At 41.8% G+C, this 22,724-nt stretch overlaps 2 protein-coding genes across 5 annotated transcripts in view; both read left to right on the top strand.

Moving 5' to 3' along the window:
• The window catches only part of LOC121380891 (RNA polymerase-associated protein CTR9 homolog), a 40,156-nt gene extending 35,963 nt beyond the window's left edge, over positions 1 to 4,193 (top strand). Inside the window, exons 23-24 of the mRNA XM_041509908.1 lie at positions 1,067 to 1,270; positions 2,376 to 4,193. Coding sequence (XP_041365842.1) covers positions 1,067 to 1,270; positions 2,376 to 2,979 — 808 coding nt within the window. The 3' untranslated portion in view covers positions 2,980 to 4,193. The remainder of the gene's footprint in view (positions 1 to 1,066; positions 1,271 to 2,375) is intronic.
• A 3,110-nt stretch (positions 4,194 to 7,303) lies between these two features.
• The window catches only part of LOC121380421 (TNF receptor-associated factor 6-like), a 34,906-nt gene continuing 19,485 nt past the window's right edge, over positions 7,304 to 22,724 (top strand). Inside the window, exon 1 of one of the 4 annotated variants that reach the window (XM_041509231.1) lies at positions 7,304 to 7,598. The gene's annotated coding sequence lies outside the window, so the exon portion shown is untranslated. Of the gene's footprint in view, positions 7,599 to 12,775; positions 12,966 to 21,111; positions 21,217 to 22,724 lie in introns of those variants that run through there. The other 3 variants (XM_041509230.1, XM_041509233.1, XM_041509232.1) reach the window with 3 other exon arrangements.

Below are 22,724 nucleotides of genomic sequence, written 5' to 3'. Positions count from 1 at the left end.
CCGGGTAATCATCCCCCATGTGGGGTCATACACTCAGGAGACACCCATAATCGCACCCGTGAAGTGTGTGAAACTCAGTGTATGTGGCCTTACACCTACCCATTGAGCCTAGCAGTGCACTCGCTCTGGTTTGGAGCCGGTACTGACATGAAAAATGCCCCCATTGCTTCAGGTGGGATACGAACCCAGTACCTACCAACCAGAAGTCCGATGGCATAACCACTACACCACCGAGGCCAGCTTAAACAATAGTTGTTTCTGTTAATAGTTTTAACAGTTGGGATTGGTCAACAGACACAGCCTATATAAAGTCCTTTCCCTACATTATACATTTCAAATAATATATAGCTGGTGAACACAGACAGCAGACAGACAGTGGCTCCAATAATTTGGAATGGGAGGAAAATGCCATTAATTAGAGGTCAGGTTAAGTATTCATAAAAATACAAAAAAATGTAAATATTACATGGGTGAGGGTGTAGGATACACATGTAGCTCAGTGGTAGAATGTAAATACTACATGGGTGAGGGTGTAGGATACACATGTAGCTCAGTGGTAGAATGTAAATACTACATGGGTGAGGGTGTAGGATACACATGTAGCTCAGTGGTAGAATGCAGACCTCAGGTGTAATGGGTTTAATGATCAATCCCCCCTTGATGGACTCTGGGTTTTTACCATCACAGTCAGTGCCACACAACTGGTACATCAAAGGCTGTGGTGTGTACTGTCCTGTCTATGCAGAGGTGCATATAGAAGATCCCTTGCTGCTTTTTGTTTTTTTTGTAGGAATATATTATGTGGTAGCAGCGGGATATCTCTCTCTCTCTCTCTCTCTCTCTCTCTCTCTGTTCCACATATAGTTTTTGCAATTCCTCAAGCTAAAATTGTGTATATAGCTTTATCATGTTATGTTGTACATCAAGTTTGACTTTCATGACGATTTACCCATTTTTCACAGTTATGACCCACGAACTTAGGATATATGAAAATTTGGACATGTATTGCTTTAGCAGTACTCTCAGAATGCTTGTTTAACATATGACATATGTCTTACTTTGACAGGTCCAAACGAGACCGTGATGACAGCGATGACGAGGGTGGCCGAGGACGTAAACGTCGTAAACAGAAGGACAAGAGGAGGAAGGAGATAGCTGACGACGATGGGCTGACCGCCAAACAGAGGAGCAAGATAAAGTCGAAGGCCATTCTGTCGTCCAGTGAAGGGTCCGAGTCCGGAGGGGACGAGACTCTGAAAATTGATGTGGCGTGAGTATTCCTTGTAACTGGTTTTTAGTCCCCTACCGGTCCAACCAGAGTGGACTATAGGTTTCATCTTGGTCCGTGACTACCTACATTGAAATATTCTATACCGAAGACTGAAAGAAGAGTTATTTCATTCTGCTTAGTTAACATTTATGCTTAAATTTAATATTTAGATTTATTTATTTTTAAATCCCCTACCAGTTCAACCAGAGTGGACTACGGTTTCATCTCCGTCCTTCTGTTCATCTGTCTGTCCCACATATATCTGGATGTTGGGGTGTTTTTTTCACAATTCCTTGAGATACAGAGCTGAAATTTTGTGTACAGCTTTATTATGTTCTGTTACAGATCAGGTTCATGGCAATTTACCCAATTTTCACAGTTATGGACCTTGACTTACAAGATATGAAAATATGTTTTCTGGACTTTTTATTTTTGTTGCAATGCCTGAAAGTATTGAGATGGAATTTTGTTTATAGCTTTATCATGTACTGTTACAGATGAAGTTTAACTTTTGTGGTGATTTACCCATTGTTCACAGAGTTATGGCCCTTGAAATCAGAAGATTGCTTTAGCGGTACTCTCAGAACGTTTGCTTGGTCAAAGCCTTTTACAATGTGGGTGGGATGTATCTTAGTCGTCGTGTGTTTGCTATGAGCCAGTGGATGCAGGGTTTATTTCCCTTGATAGATCAAGTGGGTTTTTTACCGAAAATTGTTGGCACAAAGTAGTCTGTATTTGATCTGAAATGCTGAAAAATTAACTTTATTTGACTGTAGCAAAGAGTTTTTAGGTATTTAAAGATCATTTCAGCTTTTATTTCAAAATGGGTATCACATCCCGGATATAATGAATTACAGGTGCAAGAGGGATGTAATCCCCAGTAAGGGATCTCCTCAGGAGTGGCTGTCTTCCTATAGACGAGACACTAGATAGAGATTTATAGAATCAACCACTGTTTTGCCAAGTGCCTATTCAACTGCATTGTGCTAAGATACGGCCATGTTCATGTATTATGGTTTTGTTCGTTCAGATTAGTATATCAACGGATCTGTTGTCTGAGAGGCCAGTTTTATCTATAAATATGCTTCTGGTTTATTTTTTTCAGTGGTAGTGACCATGAGGAAGGAGGTGTTGGCAAGAGGAGACGGATATTGTCATCTGGAAGCGAGAGCGAAGGTCAGGCTTCGAGGAAAGCTGGGTCAGGAGAGGAATCGGGTGGCAACAGAAGATCTCGAGGGTCAGGGTCAGAGTCCGATAAAAGAAGTGGCTCGGAGTCTCGATCAAGGAGCCGTTCTCGATCCAGATCACGATCACGGTCACCCGCGAAATCGGAATCAGAGTCCAATGCAGGGAAACCAGGAAGTGACAACGAAGGAAGCGTGCGTTCAGGGGCTGGCTCTGCCAGGGAGTCGGGGGGAGAGTCTCCGAGAGGATCTGGTGGAGGGTCTCCTGCAAGATCTGGTGGAAGTTCTCCTGCTAGATCTGGGGGAGGGTCTCCTGCAGGGTCTGGGGGAGGTTCTCCTGCAGGGTCTGGGGGAGGGTCTCCTGCAGGGTCTGGGGGAGGTTCTCCTGCAGGGTCTGGGGGAGGTTCTCCTGCAGGGTCTGGGGGAGGTTCTCCTGCCGGGTCTGGGGGAGGTTCTCCGAGAGAGTCCGGGGGAGAGTCTCCTCGTGGTTCAGGAGTTGGATCTGGTGAAGAGGACAGCGACTAATGTAAAAGTGATTGCCATCATGTACAGTGTAAACCAGCTCTCGGGGTACTTTCTCATGTCAAGTGTTTACAGATCTGGTCAAAAAACAAATGGGACTGATTTGAATTTATATTCAGTGAACAGTCACAGTTAAGACAGGCAGTTTATGCTGAGGAATCCAGTTCAACATGTGATGCTGAGTCAAGTATACAGCTGTCATTATCAATATTACATTCATTTCATTTTTTTTTTTTCATTTTAAGTTTGTCATATCTTTATTACAAGGAACATTTTGTTCAAACTTGTGTTGCAATTCACTTTGCAAGTTTTAGAGATCACTTCATGAATCTAAAATGTTGCTAATGAAAAACAAATTCAGATTAATGTTGGCACCTCAACAGTTACTGTTGAACTTTTGGTGGTCAGTAATTTGAATTTTGAAAGGTGGTAAATGAATGTCTATGTGGTGATGACTTTGGTTGCACAGAATGACATTTTGAGAAAAAACTACATTTTTAATGATGGCAACAAAGAAAAGATAAACAGTTAATCTTACCTAATGTTTCAGGTGCAAAATGTGACTAACATTCAGTCAGTCCTTAGGAACTGGGGGATGGGCCTGTGCCCCTACCCCTCCCTTACTCACTTAAGGACGAAAATATATGGGGGTTTTGTCTTCCATATAAAGATAAAAAAAACTGGCTTGTGCTTCTACCACTAGAGACTGTGTTTCCCTCTACTGAAGATTTTGCATCCACCCTCTCTTCAGATGTGGTTCCCATGGCCTATTTTATGGAGATAAATAAGGTTCAAAATTACAATACATTGTACAACTAAAACGAAATGGGCTACAAAACGGTTAAATTCTTTATTTGATGATGGTAAAAGCCAATGGTGCAGTTCAGTTGATTATTTACTTTGGTTCTGAAGAATTTTAATGAAATCTCATGTTTCTATAGTTTGAGAATCTGCTCATAGTAAAAGCAACATTTGTTTGGATGTTTAGTTCATGCCTTCACAAACTCTTTTAAACTGTGACTGGGGGGGCGGGGGGAGGGAAAGGAAATTATTACACTGACAGATTGAGACTGTCCTCATTGTTTAATAAGTCTGTTTGTTTGTTTGGTTTGTTTGATGAGACCACTAGAGCACATTGATTTAATTAATCATCGGCTATTGGATGTCAAACATTTGGTAATTCTGACACTTAGTCATCAGAGGAAACCTGATACATTTGTTCCTAATGCAGCAAGGGATCTTTTATATGCACTTTCCTACACAGGAAAGCACATACCATTGGCTTTGACCAGTTGTGGTGCACTGGTTGGAACAAGAAAACCCCCAGTCATTTGAATGGATCCTCCTAGGTGGTTCGATCCTGCAATGCAAGCACCTCAAGCGACCACTCAACTGACTGAGCTAAATCCTGCCCTCATTGTATGATAATGTCACAGTACTTAAAACACAGGGAACATTAGGGTACATATAAATATTTGACACTAAAGAGATGTATTCAAATAAACATGTTGAACCTTGTGTTCTTGTTACTTCTTTATCTTCTTGACATAAGTAAAGGGTACAGTGTTCGTTTTGTGGGGGGGGGGGGGGGGGGGGGGGGGATCCAAAAACTACTCTTCTTTTTTTTTAATGAGAACAAATTAAAAAAAAAAACCTAATGGAATAAATTTTTTGTTACCTCATTTTCTGTGCCAAAACCCATGCACATAGAAAATTGTCGGGGCAGTCCCCCCTAATCCCCCCCCACCCCCCACCCAGTTACACATTTTATTCCAAACACCTTTCATGTTTGCCTGTCGCCCCACAATACATATAAAAGAGTGTTGGTGACCCCCAACCCCCACCCCCCTCCCCATATAATCCTGGTTACGCCAAGGGCTCTAAGGGTGCTAAAAAGGACCATTGTACACAAGTGACCAGATTTGGCCGCAGACAAAAGCTGAAGTGGGACTAGGATAATGTACACTAGCTTTGAAACTGGGGACCCTTGTTTTCAGCGCATGTACGTTTTTTTGTTTTGCATCTGGATGGCCAGATACACGTTGAATTTGCTTATTTGTGAAAAAACTTAGTATTGAAAAAAAGCAAAAACAAAACGTTTTAAGTAATGTCTAGGTTAGCAAAGGAAAGATGTTTTATTTAATGACGCACTCAACACATTTTATTTACGGTTATATGGCGTCGGATATGGTTAAGGACCACACAGATATTGAGAGAGGAAACCCGCTGTCATCACTTAATGGGCTACTCTTTCGATTAGCAGCAAGGGTTCTTTTATATGCACCATCCCACAGAAATGGTAGTACATACTACAGTCTGTGATATACCAGTCTCGGTGCACTGGCTGGAACAAGAAATAATCTAGGTTAGCAGGAAAAAATGTTCTGTTGTATTCATAGCAAATAGTATCCGCACTGTTTGATGACTTTGTTGGGTCATCGCAGGCGTGTCTGAAGAAGGAGGGTTTGGGCTGTTAAAACCTGCTCGACCACATTTTCTCCTTTTCTTTTTGTTTTTATTTTTTCAATGCATTTTTCGTGGCAGCACGACCTAACCCTCCCTCTCCCCCCCCCCCCCCCCCCTATAAATTTCGCTTTCCACAGTTTAGACCCTCCCGCTACAATTGCTGCACACGTGGCTATAGCGGCTTTTGCACCCGTTACAGATAGGTAGAATAGAATATCCTATCACAGTGGAAAGAGCAAAAGTTAAAAGTTTGTTTTCTTGAACAATTTATTAATGGCTGGATGTCAAACATTTGGAGGCGGGGCGTATCCCAGTGGTAAAGAGCGCCTGATGCGCGGTTGGTCTGAGATCGATCCCCGTCGGTGGGTCCTTTGGGCTATTTCTCGTTCCAGCCAGTGCACCACAACTGGTATATCAAATGCCGGTGTATGTGTTATCCTGTCTGTGGGATGGTGCATATAGAAAATTCCTTGCTACTAATGGAAAAATGTAGCGGGTTTTCTCTCCATGACATGAAAAATGACCAAATGTTTGACGTCCAATAGCCGATGATTAATAAAGCAATGTGCTCTAGTGGTGTGGTTAAACAATACAAACTTTTTTTTTTATCAAACATTTGATAATTTTTCTATTAGCAAGGGATCTTTTATATGCACCATCCCACGGACACGATAGCACATACCACGCCCTTTGATATACCAGACTGACTCGTGGTGTACTGGTTGGAACGAGAAGTAGCCCAATGGGCCTACTGGCGGGGGTCAATCATATCAGGCGAGCGCTTCACCACTGGGCTACGTCCTGCCCCAGTGGGAAGACATTTGATGGTACATGGCGATCTATATGCTGAGGGAAATGAATCAAAAGGAAGCTTGGCTCACACTTAACAATAAAGAGTAACGGCAAGCAAAAGACTCATCCGGGGTGTCACGAAGTTAATCCTGTTACTGACACCGAATCTAGCATTACTGACATCCAATCCCACATTACATCGTTTATACGTTTTATTTTTTATATGAATATCACGACGCTACTGGTGACTGAAATTTGGTCCTTCCAAATTACCATGTTGTTCCTATTGTACCTTGTGTCCCCTTGGGGGCGAGATGTAGCCTAGTGGTAAAGCGCTCGCTTGATGCATGGTCGGTTTGGGATCAATCTCTGTCAGTAGGCCCATTGGGCTATTTCTCACTCCAGCCAGTGCACCACGACTGATATATCAAAAGCCGTGGTATGTGATATCCTATCTATGGGATAGTGCATATAAAAGATCCCTTGCTGTTAATCGAAAAGAGTAGCCCGTGAAGTGGCGACAGCGGGTTACCTCCCTCAATATCTGTGTGGTCCTTAACCATATGTCCGACAACAAAAAAAGGTCTCTGGTTGGCACATTTTGCCCGAACATCTTTATTGTTTTATAAATTTGAGGATTTGTTCTAGCATTGAGGAGGCGGGGGGTGGGGGGGGGGGGGGGAGAGTTCGGATTATTGGGAGGTAAAATTCGGTTTGGGCTATTACAAACATTAGGCGGAGAACAAACACCTTGTCACTGACACTAAAATATTTATCTTACAACAGAAGCAAATTTGGGATAGTCACTTTAAATTGCACGTGTTGCAAACTAATCCTGGCTCCGTATTCATAAACGTACTTAAGTCAATGTATGATACTTATTTATGTATTTTAAGTATGTATTTAGGTATCATACATTGACTTAAGTACGTTTATGAATACGGAGCTAGTAGTCTAGCCAGCTATCTTATCTTGGGATGGTACTCACACTGGACTACAGGCCCAGAGGAACGATATCCGGGGGGGGGGGGACACAACCTCTAGTTGGGGATTGGTTACCACCTCTAGTGGGGGGCACAAGCTATATTTTTACCTTTATTCTTTATTAATATAGAGGAGGACAATGAAAAGAAAAACACGTTCGTACGTAGGTCTACGTTTATTAAAGATACCGACGTGCCCATATCCGCATGTTTTATAATGTGAATAGGTACACGGTAATATCCAAGCCTGTAACTAAATGCGGTTATAAGTATACTATCTAGGAGCAGCGTCGATAGGTTTACCTTTGTAATGTACATCCTGAAAACGATAGCTTTTGGACTGGTGTGTTGGGCGTTTACATTCGTGTTTGACAATGTCTGGTAAGATATACATTTACTCTCTCTCTCTCTCTCTCTCTCTCTCTCTCTCTCTCTCTCTCTCTCTCTCTCTCTCTCTCTCTCTCTCTCTCTCTCTCTCTCTCTCTCTCTCTCTCTCTCTCTCTCTCTGTGTGTGTGTGTGTCGCTCTCTCTCTCTCTCTCTGTGTGTGTCGCTCTCTCTCTCTCTCTCTGTGTGTGTCGCTCTCTCTCTCTCTCTCTCTCCTCTCTCTCTCTCTCTCTGTGTGTGTGTCGCTCTCTCTCTCTCTCTCTCTCTCTCTCTCTCTCCCCTCTCTCTCTCTCTCTCTCTCTCTCTCTCTCTCTCTCTCTCTCTCTCTCGCTCTCTCTCTCTCTCTTCTCTTCCTGCCTTGTGGGGCGGTGTGTTGTGTATGTGTGTTTTGTGTGCGTGTGTATGTTCGTACATATGCGTGTGTCAGACCCCCACCTCCACCCTCCCCAACTATGAAGCTGAAGTAGCGATGTCCCCCCCCCCCCCCCATTTGACGGGGGCGGGACGTAGCTCAGTGGTAAAGCGCTCGCCTGATGCGCGGTCGGTCTAGGATCGATCCTCCTCAGTGGGCCCATTGGCTATTTCTCGTCCCAGCCAGTGCACCACGACTGGTATTTAAAAGGCCGTGGTATGTGGTAACCTATTTATGGGATGGCGCATATAAAAGATCCCTTGCTGTTAATGGGGAAATGAAGCGGGTTTCCTCTGAGACAATATGTAAGAATCACCAAATGTCTGACATTCAATATTTAGTTGTTGATTAATAAATGAATGTGCTCTAGTGGTGTCGTTAAACGTAACACACTTTAACAATATTAGTTGTAATCCATATTAAAATGCGTAGTGATTCGTTTACAACCTTATATAGCTCTTTGGTAGTAATGTTATATGAATTTATAAATGTTATCCAGATTCGAGCCTTTTCGTTTAATTCGGGCAAAAGTCAGCCTTCCCCATCTACAAAAATGGGAGCCCGTACGCCCATATGCATAGGCGTATGGGCTTCTATTTGTGTAGGGGTGGGGGAGGGGCAGGCTGACTTTTGCCCGAATTAAACAAAAGTGCCCGAATCTGGATTACAATATTTATTAGCATTACTACCAAAGAGCTATGTAGGGTTGCAAACGAATGACATTTTTATATGGATTACAACTAATACGATGGGTAGATTGATGGGGAAACACGGTGTAAAGTGTTCACACCAGCTCGTTTTGCTCAAATATTTTGATCTCTTTTGTCCGAATTTTATAATTCTTTCGTACGCTTATGCCTGTATGTACCATCCCACATCCTGTTACGACTGCTCTGTTGTTGTATTTTTAATCATTTCACATCCTTGAAATGAATCCAGGGCCGTACACGTACTACGGTAAGTGAAGTCGAAGAAAGTTTTTTTGTTCTTTTAAAGAAGTAATTCTTATCTGTTCACTCTAAATGATATGAATATTTAACTTTATATAATGACACATTCAAAATGATCTCTATGCATAAACAAATTATATCTAGTGTGCAAAACCAGGATCCTGCTTGTGCAGGTGCAGTGTGTAAACTTGTTTACGATTATACACGTATTAAAGGGACATTCCTGAGTTTGCTGCAATTTTTAACGTGTCATTGAGTAACAGAGACTTTTTAACGATTGTAATTGCATATCAAATATGGGTTTTTTTTTTGGCATAAAATATTAGTGGCTGTATATTAAACGTGTTTCTGATCGTTCTAATATTTGTACTAGGTTAAATTCCATTTTATTTCCTAAAATATTTCAGTTTGGACTTCCTACAAATATTCAGACGACCAGAAACACATTGAATATACAGACACTGATATTATATTTTCTATATGAGAGAGAGAGAGAGAGAGAGAGAGAGAGAGAGAGAGAGAGAGAGAGAGAGAGAGAGAGAGAGAGAGAGAGAGAGAGAGAGAGAGAGAGAGAGAGAGAGAGAGAGAGACGCACACACACACACACACAGAGAGATAGAGCGAAAGAGGCAGAGAGAGAGAGAGACAGACAAAGAGACGGAGACAAAGGGACAGGAGTGGTGAGAGATGGTGGATGGGTGGGCAATTTGGCCATTCAGGTACCCGCATCTTCCGATGTAGACAATACCGATAAACAGTTTAACCTGTCTGTCTTGCCCCCCCCCCCCCCCTTCCCCTTTCTCCCTCTCTATGCATCTGCCTTTCTGTGGATCTCTGGAGCGGGATTTAGCTCGTTCCCGCTTGAGGTGCTTGCGTCGCAGAATCCATTCCATTCCAATATTTATTTACATGCTCATATACCACGAAGGTTTCAAGCATGTCCGTCCTGGGCATAATCTCTGGCCTTTGCCAGTGACTAAGTCCAGGACAGAAGGGGGGGGGGGGGGAATGAGTTTGAAGTGGGCGGAATTTGGAATACGTATTTAGTTGTGTCCAGCGACTGCGCGGACCGACTAGTAGACACCGAAAATGAGCCGTGTTCTGACTGGCTGAATTTCGATTCCTTCGGGTCTAACATGACGCACTGTCTATATGTCTGGTCCCTTCGATGTTTCCCGATCACTCCCGGCGTGCCACTGAAGGTCTTGTGGTGAACTTCAAAGCTGCTGCCGTCCTCCATTGGCTTCCAGTCGATGTTGGCGAAACCTCCCCGGAGTCTGTTCGGTTGTTGCGTGTCCCCTTGCATGTAAGGGTGGAGCTGATGACGAAGTCCACCTAGGGCAAGGCTCCATTCGTCCTCGTCCTCGTCCTCGTTCTCGTCCTCGTTCAGGGGCACGGCTTCCGGCGGCGGCTTGGTCTTGGCTGGTTGGGTGGTCGGTGATGACGCCTTCCTTTTTGGTGCCGCCACAGCAACAAATCCTGGTGACGACTCAACGGGAGCGATCGTTAAAGTTGACCGCTTCACCGAAGTCGTCGTTTTAGGGGTGGAGATGGATTTCGGTGGTGTCCTACTGGTCCGCTGGCACATCGCGATGTCCAACTCCGAGTAGGGCGGGTCCGGGGATGCGGGTGCCGATGGCTGTCGCGTCCTCTCCGGAGAACTCGGTGGGGGCGGCGACGCAGAAGGGACCGCCACTGGCGGTTGAGCCGCCAGCTTTGTCCCCTCCTGAGCCGTCCCCAGCACGGGTTTCTTCCTTCTCCTCGCAGAATCCAATCATCTCGGTGGATCCATTCAGCTGATTGCTTTTTCTCGTTCCAACCAGTGCACCACAACTGGACAAAGGCTGTGGTATGTGTTTTCCTGCCTGTGGAGAAGTGCATATAAGTTCACTTGCTGCATTAGAAAAAAATGTAGCGATTTTCCTTTAATGACTACGTGTGAGAATGACCCAATGTTTGACATCCAACAGCCGATGATGAATTAATCAAGGTGGTGTCGTTAAACAAAACAGACTTTATTTTTCTGTCGAGCTCTCTACCGCGTAAGTATCATAATTATAATATATAAAAGAACCTTCGCTGCTTTATTGCTCAAAGAGTAGCCTAATTCATGGCGGACGCGAGTTTCCGCTCTTTTTCTCTTTTTTCCACGATTTATTTTTATTTTTTAAACGACACTAATAGAGCACATTGATTTATTAACCATCGGCTATTGGAATGTCAAACATATGGTCATTGTAACACAGACATAGAGAGGAAACCCGCTACATTGTTTCATTAGTAGCAAGGGATCTTTTATATACACACCATCCCACAGTCAGAATAGCACATACCACGGCCTTTGATATACCAGTCGTGGTGCACTGGTTGAAACGAGAAATAGTCAAATGGGTCCACCGACGGGAATCAATCCTAGACCGGCCGCGCACCACGCGTGCGCTTTACCACTGGGCTACGTCCCGCTCCTTTTTTTTCACGATGTATAATATTTTCTGTATGCATGTATAGGTTAACACTGAATTTATAAACACCACACTTGTACATCTGTAGATGTAACCCTAAAACGTTTTGAAAACTAAATGTTCTGAAATGCATGTGCCTGAATTCTACACGTAAAATTCATCATGACAAATGAGGATAAATGCAATATTTTAAAATACATTTTTCACGATGTATTTATATTAGTTCAGTATACGTGTACTGAACATATAAACACCAATCATATATATAGGCCAGACTCAAATGAAATAATTACGTAAATGAACAACCGTATTAGATCTATGCAAGTTCCTGCATTCTAAAATTAAATTCATTAAGACAACTGCGGGTAAATGCTAGTAATACTGTTAAAAGATTATGAAATACATTTAAAAAGATGAGGTCATTATAATATATAGGTTTCTACCTGAATGATATTAAACATCATAATGACATATGTCACAACACACCGGCAACTTGTTGGTCTGAGTTTAACGTTGGTGTGTTTAAAAAGGCCATTAAAAAATAATAATTAAAATAATAATAATAATGCAAATCAATTTCCAAGTAAGGACATCCCGAATGACATAAAACCACCATTATATACTGTACCACAGTTTAAGGTTAGACAATATTTTGGCACGTTGGCTATATGGCAACCCGATTAATATTTACTTGTATTTGCGTTTGTCTATGTAACTGACAGTGTGTATTTATGCGCATTTATTCAACCATGTACGTACGTGTCTACGCACGCAGACAGGCGTACGAGGTCCCATTTTGTGCATGGGTGGGGGAGGGAGGGAGGGGGCAAGCTCAGTTTTAAACGAAAATGCCCATAACAACATTTAGTCATATTCATTAATAGCATTATGCCAAGCTGCGCGTTTTGACATGTATTAAAACCAATATTGTGGTTAGAATTATGAAAATACATTAAGTTTTCAGGACAGCTCATTTTGCCAGAATAACTCGATCGTTTTTGCCCGAATATGAGGATTTGCTTCAGCACTAACACCCCCCCCCCCCCCCCCCCCCGCCCGTCTCGTACGCTTAAATGCGCAGACATATTACATGTAAAGGCAGACGTATCACATAATATGTACAGTAACTGCCTCCATGACCTAATCATATCAACCTATCGGCAACTTGGAAACACAGGGAATTCCCCAACTTTTCAACTGCCAATCAATGAAACTGCAACGTGGAATAATTATTTGCAGATGAAATTATTTGTTTCATGTTTCTTTCTTCTTTTATTTAAGCCGTTGGTACGAAATTGTATTATTGTATAAAGTATTTTTTTTTTTTTTTTTTTACGTAAAAATGTGAATACTATTTTAAATGTGGTGGAATTTATAGGACGATGTGGAACTTCAGTTGATTAAATCCAGCATTTATAGTAGATGCACCAACTTCCGGGTTGATCCAGGAAGTTGCTCGTACGAGGACGCATAACTCGGTCATTACTTGTTCTTTAAAAAAACACAACTCTGGTACATACCTCTAACAGAACACTGATAGTAAGTGTGTTGTTCTAAATTAATGTATTACGTTTATCTGTAAAACAGTGTTTATTTAACAGCAGAAAAGCCAGGTTATAACAAACACTGGTGTATTTGTTGAAGAAAAAAGTGGGTTTCGAAAAAACCAAAACGTGTTAAAATATCGAAAATTTAAAGTAGCAACGTCGTAATGATAATTATATTATTCAAATTTTCAGAGTTCGAATTTTATGACGGCCAGTGCCGTTTTTGCCTTCCTCATTTGCAAGTGTGCCCCGAAAATCAGATGTCGACGGAGTGGAGGTTGGTCATGTGATGCCCTACCTGGATTACCAGCGTGCCCTTCCCTTACATTCCATGTTAACTGTGTATAAGAAATAGTAAAGTTATGATTGATAATATGATAAACGGCATACATATCAAACAAATTGTGTGGTCTAGAACCCAAGACATCACAGTGAAATATTTTTTATGTAACAAAACTTGATAGAAAGTAAGTTTTTTTTCATGCTCCTCTTTTAAAGGAAAAGTTTGCTTTGTTTCCCCTCCAATGTGTCATGGTACCCTAAGTTTTAGAGGTGGGCAGTATACCGTATATACCATTTGGTCTCTATCCTGTCAATACCGATTTACCGTACCGAGCAAATTTTAAAATACAAAATTTTGGTATTGAAAAACTTAACTCGGGCATGCATTTAAAGCTGAGTATACCAAAAATACCACTCGATAACAGTATTATATTAATACCGAATACTGTATCGATACCAAGGTAAATCACCCCAAAAATACAGATACTGCTACTGAACCTGAAATTTCATTACCGCCCAGCTCTACTAAGTTTTGTTAATAAATTAAAAGCAACATAAGACTACGACAGTTACAAAGTTCTGGCATAGTCTGTATGAATAGGGGTACCTTCGGACTTTGGTAACTTCGGCCTGGTAACTTCGGACCCGAGTAATCTCGGCCCCAGGTAATCTCGGACCCCATCGGCTTAGTTAAGTGGAATTCCGATGACATTTTTCTACTGGTCTCGATGGCGCAGTGCCTAAGCAAACGTCGGTCTTACAAGGATGACAGGTACAGGGTTTGCATCCCGGTACCGGCTCCAGCCCAGAGTGAGTTCTTAAGGGCACAACGGGTAGATGTAAGGCCACTACACCCTCCTTTTTTCTCATTAACACTCTCAATAACATATATCTATTAACAATTAACCACTGAGGTGTGTGCCATAGCAAGTGTGCTTGAACCTTAATTGAATATAAGCACGAACATAGTTGAAATGAAATACGTTTTTTCATTTTATGGCATATGCAGTTCAAACGTTCATTTCAATACGCATATTTCTCCAAAAGTATGGGACATATACCCAGTTGTACATATATTTTATTTCTAGTAAATAAAACAAGAAGTTTCAATTTCATATATATCTTTATTTTCTAAACATTTTAAAATATTTTGTTAAGACAGTTTTTACCAGTTGTATTTAAAATCCAGTTTAATAGTACATACTCTAGATATATCTGAGGGACAATTATCATCATACTTTACGCGTCGTGAATACAAAATATATACTAACCAACTACTAGTATGTGTGTGTGTGTGTGTGTGTGTGTGTGTGTGTATATATCTATCTATCTATATCTATATATATATATATATTCCAAACGTATATATCTATATGTATATATATGTATATATATATATATATATTCCAAACGTAAAAGTAAAATCCTGAATAAATAAATGTTGCGGGTTTTTTAAAATTTATATGCTTACATCATAAACTAAAACAATTTGTGATAACATCAAATATTATATAAACGATTAAGCACTATTTTTATTAATCAGTAATCTAGGCATACAGTTTCTAAAAGTAAACTGAAAGTTCACAGATGTCAGAGAATTGTAGACCACATGTCTCATTCTACTGAATGGGTCCATTTAATTTGGAACATGAACGTAGAAGCTGCAGCGCACTACGTGAGCCTTCCACATACATATTCTCCCCAGTACTTAAAGATTTTTCTTTGAAGATCCCAGTATTTTTTTTCTTGGTGACGTTTCAGTTTTGACTCGCTCACCAATCAAACTTGCAAGGGTACCAAGCAGGGTAATCAGCATATAAAATGACATATGTGGGCGACCACGTTTATTTAGTCTGTTGTGCCACCTTCAACATCATTATTTGTACGGATACTGAGTCCGTAGACGTTCCAAGATGATGGTGGCCAAACAGCGCTCGTGATCCAGGTATTGCCGACATATTCAAACAGGGACCGGCCTCGGCGGCGTCGTGGTAGGCCATCGGTCTACAGGCTGGTAGGTACTGGGTTCGGATCCCAGTCGAGGCATGGGATTTTTAATCCAGATACCGACTCCAAACCCTGAGTGAGTGCTCCGCAAGGCTCAATGGGTAGGTGTAAACCACTTGCACCGACCAGTGATCCATAACTGGTTCAACAAAGGCCATGGTTTGTGCTATCCTGCCTGTGGGAAGATCCCTTGCTGCTAATCGGAAGAGTAGCCCATGTAGTGACGACAGCGGGTTTCCTCTCAAAATCTGTGTGGTCGTTAACCATATGTCTGACGCCATATAACCGTAAATAAAATGTGTTGAGTGCGTCGTTAAATAAAACATTTCTTTCTTTCTTCTTTCTTTATTCAAACAGGGCTTTTAAATTACAGTTCACATACACTAAATGGCCTCTCAATGCATTTTCACCAATGGCTAAATTCGTATTGTTTGATAGATATTAAAATGCTTATATGCCAAGGATTCAAACATGCTTAATGTGGGCATAACATCTGATTAAAATCAGGAACACCTACCAAATCAAACCATATTAAGAAGGGGACGGGGTATGAGCAGAATAAATGTTTAAAAGTTAATAAACAAAATATACACAACAAAATGTACAATGAATATATAATAATGTTTAATTAAATAAAAAAAACTCATCTTAAAATAATAATATCAAGTTGTTTAACAACAAAGTTTCGTTTGCGTATAACCCAGATATAAGTTGCGTTCATTAATACGGAGGCCGAGATTACCGGTCCGAAATTACTTGGGGCCGAGATTACTCGGGTCCGAAGTTACTAGGCCGAAGTTACCAAAGTCCGAAGTTACCACGTTCCGTCTGTATCCCTGCACAGTATATGACTGAGGTCCCCACACATTTTTAACCCAAATAGCTAGACACCTGCTGTTTGTGTAAATAAATTGTCTGTTCCTATCCTGATGTGTAGACGCACAGATGACCAACCAGCCAGAAAAAAATCAACTATTATATTTTTGTATCAATATTGTTAGTTGTTGAAGACTATTTTCTAATTTGCCGTAACGATATATTAGATATTTAAAAGCAGTTTTATAAATTCATGGATTCTAGAATTTTTACAAAATTCACTAGCCATGGGATTAGAGATTTAAAAAATTTACTAGCCATGATTAAAAATTTACTAGCCCTACTTTACTAAATACAATTTTATCAGTAGTAATAATCGGATATGTTACCTAGAGAAGGAGATCGAGATTAAAAACACTAAGATTGGGGGGGGGGGGGGGGCAAGATATTCATATTTAACAAATAGGCTTAAATGCAGCATTTAACAAGTTTTTTATCGCTAGCCATCGGGCATGACAATAGTAGTTATTTACTAGCTCAATATTGCATATCACTAGCCATGGGAGCCCTAGAATTATTGGAAAGTTCTGGATGTAAGGTACACCCCTAAACATTTCACCCACTGAATAACTGGTTACTGCCATTATAAGAAATTACTGGCTTTATCCTGCAGTTAGAATGGTTAATGCCACAAGGCTGTGCTGAGCAGCATTTGCCATTCAAAGGGGCTGGATTTAGCTCAGTCAGTCGAGTGCTCACCTGAGGTGCTTGCGTTGCAGGATCTAACCACCTCGATGGCTCCATTAAACTGATTTGGATTTTTTTCTTGTTCTAACCAGTGCACCACAACCAGTCAAAGGCTGTTGTATGTGCTTTCTTGTCTGTGGGAAAGTGCATGCATATACATGTATAAAAGATCCCTTGCTGCTAATGGAAAAGTGTAACGGGTTTCCTCTGATGACTACATGTCAGAATTATCAAATGTTTGACATCCAGTAGTTGATGATTAATTAATCAATGTGCTCTAGTGGTGTTGTTAAACAAAATAAACATTATTTAACCATTCGACCTGAACAGGATAAAATCAATACCTTAAAACAGTAACCAGTTCTTTTATTTATTCTGCATTCCAACATATATTACAACCATCACAGTTGTTCAGACTTTTCTTTACAGTGCGTCAAGATATTGAGCTGAAATTTTGCATATACCTTTATCATGTAGAGTTACAGATCAACACTGACTTTCATAGGGTTATAACCCTTTCTGGTAGTGGGTGGGACATAGCCCTGTGGTAAAGCACTTGCTTGGTGCATGGTCGGTTTGGGATCGATCCCCGTCGGTACGTCCATTGGGCCATTTCTCGTTCCTGCCAGTGCACCATAACTGGTATATCAAAGGCCGTGGTGTGTGCTATCCTGTTTGTGGGATGGTGCATATAAAAGATCCCTTGCTGCATTAGGATAAATGTAGCAGGCTTCCTCTGATGACTACAAGTCAGAATTACCAAATGTTTCACATCAAATAGCTGATGATTAAGTAATCAATGTGTTCCAGTGGTGTCATTAAACAAAACAAACTTTTTCTTCTTCTTTTATGGTAATTGAACTTAAGAAATAGTACAACCATCATAATGTAGCTTTCAGGACATTTTTTTGCAATCATTCAAGATACTAAACTCAAATTTTGTATTACATATATCCAGTTTTGACAACATCGCTGGTTGTGCACTACCATATAACTTCACAGTGATGCAATCAGAATAATGAATAGTAAAATTTCTGAGATGATAATAATGCAAATTATGCTGTATGACCCTTACAGGAAAATTTGTTGTGTCTGGTAGAACACATGTACTGCTTTAGCATCACCCTCAGAATTCTTTATGTATTTTATAGCAGAACTCTAGTGAATACACGCATGTAATCATGTGTGGGCAAGTTTGGCAGTTCAAATGAAACCCCCATTTGACAAATTTTTCTATTTCTTGAACTACCCAACTTTACTTTGAAAAAAATCAAATATTGGCCTTAAAATGTATTTCAATGATCATTCAGCAACAGCAATAATAAAATTGAATGAATTCATTAATTACAATATATTTCCCTTCTTACATGTATATCCCAATTAAGGTTCAAGCACGCTGTCCTGGGCACATCTCAGCTATCTCAACTGTTTGTTCAGTGGTTATTTGTTAGTGGTTGGTGAGAGAGAAGTCTGTGTATAGTGGCCTTAAGTTTATTCATCCCAAATGAATCATTAAAACTCACTCTGGGTATAAGCCAGTACCAGGATGCAAACCCACTACCTACTAGCCTTAAGTCCAATAAGCTATCCACTACACCAGGCCCACTGTCAGTGAGACTGGTAAATGAATGAAGTACTGACCTCAGTTGTGTTATGGTCAAGCCATTGGACAAAAGGCTGGTAGGTACAGGGTTCACAGCCCGGCACCGGCTCCCACCCAGAGTGAGTTTTAATGCCTTAATGGGTAGGTGTAAGACCACTACACCCTCTTCTCTCTCACTAACAACTAACCCACTGTCCTGGACAGACAACCCAGATAGCTGAGGTGTGTGTGTCCAGGATAGTATGCTTGACTTCGCCAGAAAGTTGTTCTGTCCATGACAGGTGACCACCCTTGATGTGGGTGGCTAATTTTTGGCATGCTTCCAACTGAGAACTGTTCAAGCACACCTGACGTGGGCACAACCTCTGACTTCGCCAGTGAGTTGTTCTGTCCATAACAGGAGACCACCCGTCAGGTCAGGTCAGGTCAGAGTTTTTAAATTGCATATTCAGAGCTGTTGTAGTGCACACCTGTCCTGGGCACAGGTGATGGCCTCGGCTGGCTCCTCCATCCAGGACCACCCTTGATGTGGTCAGGTCATATGGTTTTACGTGCACATTCAGAACAAGCTGTTGTAGCGCACGCCTGTCGTGGGCACAGGTGATAGCCTCGGCTGGCTCCTCCATCCAGGACCACCATTGATGTGGTCAGGTCAGGTCATATGGTTTTATGTGCACATTCAGAACAAGTTGTTGTAGCGCACGCCTGTCATGGGCACAAGAGCCGTCCTTGGACGCCTCCTCCGTCCATGACTGGAAAGGTGGGGGGAGGGGAGAGGAGGGACCGCCTGCACTGGCAGGTGCAAGGGAGAACCAGCAGCCCGATCAAATCGGTAGCAGGCGGGTGGGGGTGGTGGTGGTGCTATGGAATTTGAATGGAGCAGTTAATGCCAAAGAGAAAAGGGTGCGCAATTTTGATTGAGGGAATTTGGCGCAATTTTTAATGGTCGGTTGAAAGGTAAATGGCCGAGCTAATATAGGTTTTGATATTAGTGAATTGAGAGTAGCTCATTAATTTTAGACCTCTACGGGCAACGGGGCAACTCTTTTTACGTGCCCCTATCCACGAAGGTTCAGGCACGCCCACCACGGATTTAGCCTCTGACTTCGCCAGTGACTAACTCCGGAGCGGGGGGGGGGGGGGGGGGGGGGGGGGGGTAAGTTTGAGGTGGGCGGAATTTGGAATAAAGCCATTTAGTAAGGTCAACGCGAGCGCGGACCAAATAGCAGACACTTCGTAAACTTGAAGTACACCGAGTGGGAGCCGTGCTCTGATTGGCTGAATTTCGATTCCTCAGTGAAGCCTGTATTTTACCTAAGTCTACAAAGAGTAACTGCATCCAAAACATGTCCGGACTCTAAAATTTAACCCAAAGTAGTTAAGACTGCTCAGCCAAAAGGTTTTTAAGGTGATTTTGAGCAATTGAACGGGCACCAAAATAAAATGCGTTAGACTACTTATAAAAAAATAAACATAAGAATTTTGAACTGCTTCCAAAACGTTTAAAGTCTAACTAGCCCAAAAAAGAGGTTGTTACCTGTCCTAGGAAAGGTTGTTAGCGGGGATGTCGTCACGGAGAGGCGATGAATAGGGACGAGTCCATATGGGTATGGGCGTACCGGTTTGCGGACTTGGCGATGCTCTCGGTGATTGGACGGTAGTCTTCCCCGGCAACGGTCTTGATGACGCGGTGGATGGTCGGGTTGTCCATTTCATCGAGAAGCATCCCTTGGTTGAAAAGTCCCTTCCGGCGAACGGTGAGGCAGACCCCTCGCCCATCGTTTATCGTGATCCTACGCACCGAGAACTCTCCTTCCGTTCGTGGCAGAGGTTGATAAGATTCCGGGGTCGGTCCACAAAGGAGTTGACGGACATCCCCAATGTTAGTCTTCACCAGCCTCGAGTAGCGTGTTGGTAGCTTGCCGGCCTGCAGTGACCAAGGTTGTTCGGAGGGCTGGTCATTCACTGGAGATGAAGTAGGTGGGGGCGGTTGTGTCGGCGGACTTGGCTTGGCTGATTGGTCGCCTGGTGACACCATCGCCTTTCGTTTTCCAACGACTACCAGACGGGCCTGGGACTCTACAGCGCCACTCTTCCTGGGTGGGGGTGGCATCGCTGGAATCCTGGGGGTAGAAGTTATCGGAGTTGTTGGTGGCGATTCCATCGCGGCCCGGTTAAAGACCGTGTCCGCCACTGGCGAGTCGTCAACTGGATCCTGCATAGCTGGAACAGCTGGCCTCACTGGTGTTGACTTGGGCTTGGGGATACAACGGGAAAAGTCGCCGCCGGTAGTTGAGCTACCGGTTTTTACCTCCCCGGTCTGCCCCTGGCGCGTCCGTCTTCCTCCTCCTTCTTCTCCTAGGTGGTTTCTTCACTGGGTCCCTGTACACCAAGGTCACGGTAGCCCGTGGCCCGGTGTACGTGATGCAGTATTCCACTAGTGTCCCGTATGAAGCAATGAGTCCCCCCAGGTGGGGGGGTAGCTCGAGAGAGCAGGCACACACGTCCTGCTTCATCTTTGCTAAATTTCGGGCAAAAGTAGACCTCTACGCTTGGTGTGCTTCAGTGTACCTGTTATATACCTAGAGCAGCAGCAGTAGTCACTGGTGAGCAGGAAGTTTAAGATTCTTCTTGTGTCAGCACAATGATTGGCTGGGGTGGTATTATCATTTGTGGAGTGTAGCGGTGATCTGCTCAAACCAGGAAGCTCATCCCTCCCTATGTCTGTCTGCCGTGAATTATTTTAATGTCAAATATTTGTATACTGCTTAAAATGTTCTACTGCATGGTGAGTCATTTTTCTAATTTAGGATTTTATTTCTCTAAATCTACTTACTAGTATATTTTTCATTCTCTTACACTGAGAGTGCTGCAGTTATTAAATTGTCTTTGTTTATTTGTTGGTATACTGTATGTGTATATAAACCATTGTGGGTTCATGCATGCTGTCTTGAGCACACATCTTAGCTACAGGTAGACTATATGTCACTACACTATCATTGGTGTAGCTATAAATTTATAATGCGGGGGGGGGGGGGGGCACCCACATTGTCTTTGAGTCATGTTTTGGTGCAACTTGAAAATAAAGAAAGGTGTTCAGGAAAAGAGGTGTGTTTGGGGGTGGGGTGGGGGTGGGAAGGCAGTGTACACTATACATACATGTACTATAGGTCTCAAAAATGTCCACGGTTGCAGGCAAAATACATGTTTTAGTGGATTCTGTTGATATTAAATTAAATATTTTGTACATGTAGGTAGTAAAATAATATAATTTGATAGCATGAGTCAGTGTAGTTTTGCTGATTTCTTTTTAACTGAAACATAATAATTAAAATTAATTCTCAGAATTTTTTTTTTTTTTTAAAAAGGTATCACGTGGCCCTGCAAATATATAATATAAATGTATATATAAATTTTTTAAAACCTTTATTTTCTTTGTTTCTTTTGTTATCTTTTAAACAGAATCGGATTTTAAAAAATTTATTTTTAAATTGTAGTGTAACTAAATAAGATAGCCCGGCAGTGTTTTCATCAAACGTTTGAGGGCAGTGGTATATGTGTGTGTGTGCAGGTAACGCTATAATACTAGGCCACTCTGGAGTCCTTCAACATTGTACCTTTGTACTTCTTGCTTCATTATGCAAATTGCTTTGCTCGTTCTGAATGAAATAACCCTTCCTGGTTAGATCTGCTAGCTTAATGGACTGCTTTGTATGATCGAAATGATAGGACTTCATATGATTAGCACATTTAGGATCAGATGTTGGTTTTGTGTGCTTCCAACAAGCTTAACAGTCTTATGGTTATTGTTAACATAGCACACCTTTATTAAAGTAGTGTCGGAAACAGCAATGAAATTGACATATGTGTACCAAACTTTGTTATAGTCTGTTCCAATAAAGTTCACAAATCACCTGTTTACTGACGTATTTCTTTTAATTTCAAGAGTAAACACCACCTTGTACATCAATGAGAGCCAAAACAAGTAAATGCTAAATTAGCTAGACTATAATTAAATATATATTTACAAAATATTTACTTGTCTGTTTAATATGTAAGAAATAATCAACGAAAATCATTTTTATTCTATTTCCGACAGCACTTTAGTTCCCTACTACCAGGTCCAACCAAAGAGGACTATAGGTTTCATCTCCATCCTTCTGTCGGTATATCCGTCCATCCGTCATATAGTTATCTCTATTGTGCAATGTTCGTGTACACTATTTACATGGTCTGACCATATCTGACCGTACGTTTGTTTTTGGCTTTTTGAAGAATTAATTTTTGATATGATGT

This window comes from Gigantopelta aegis, chromosome 9 (genome assembly GCF_016097555.1).
Source record: "Gigantopelta aegis isolate Gae_Host chromosome 9, Gae_host_genome, whole genome shotgun sequence".
NCBI classification, from domain to species: Eukaryota; Metazoa; Mollusca; class Gastropoda; order Neomphalida; family Peltospiridae; genus Gigantopelta; species Gigantopelta aegis.
Note: the sequence above shows the minus strand (reverse complement) of the source record. Positions and strands in the feature narration are given on the sequence as shown.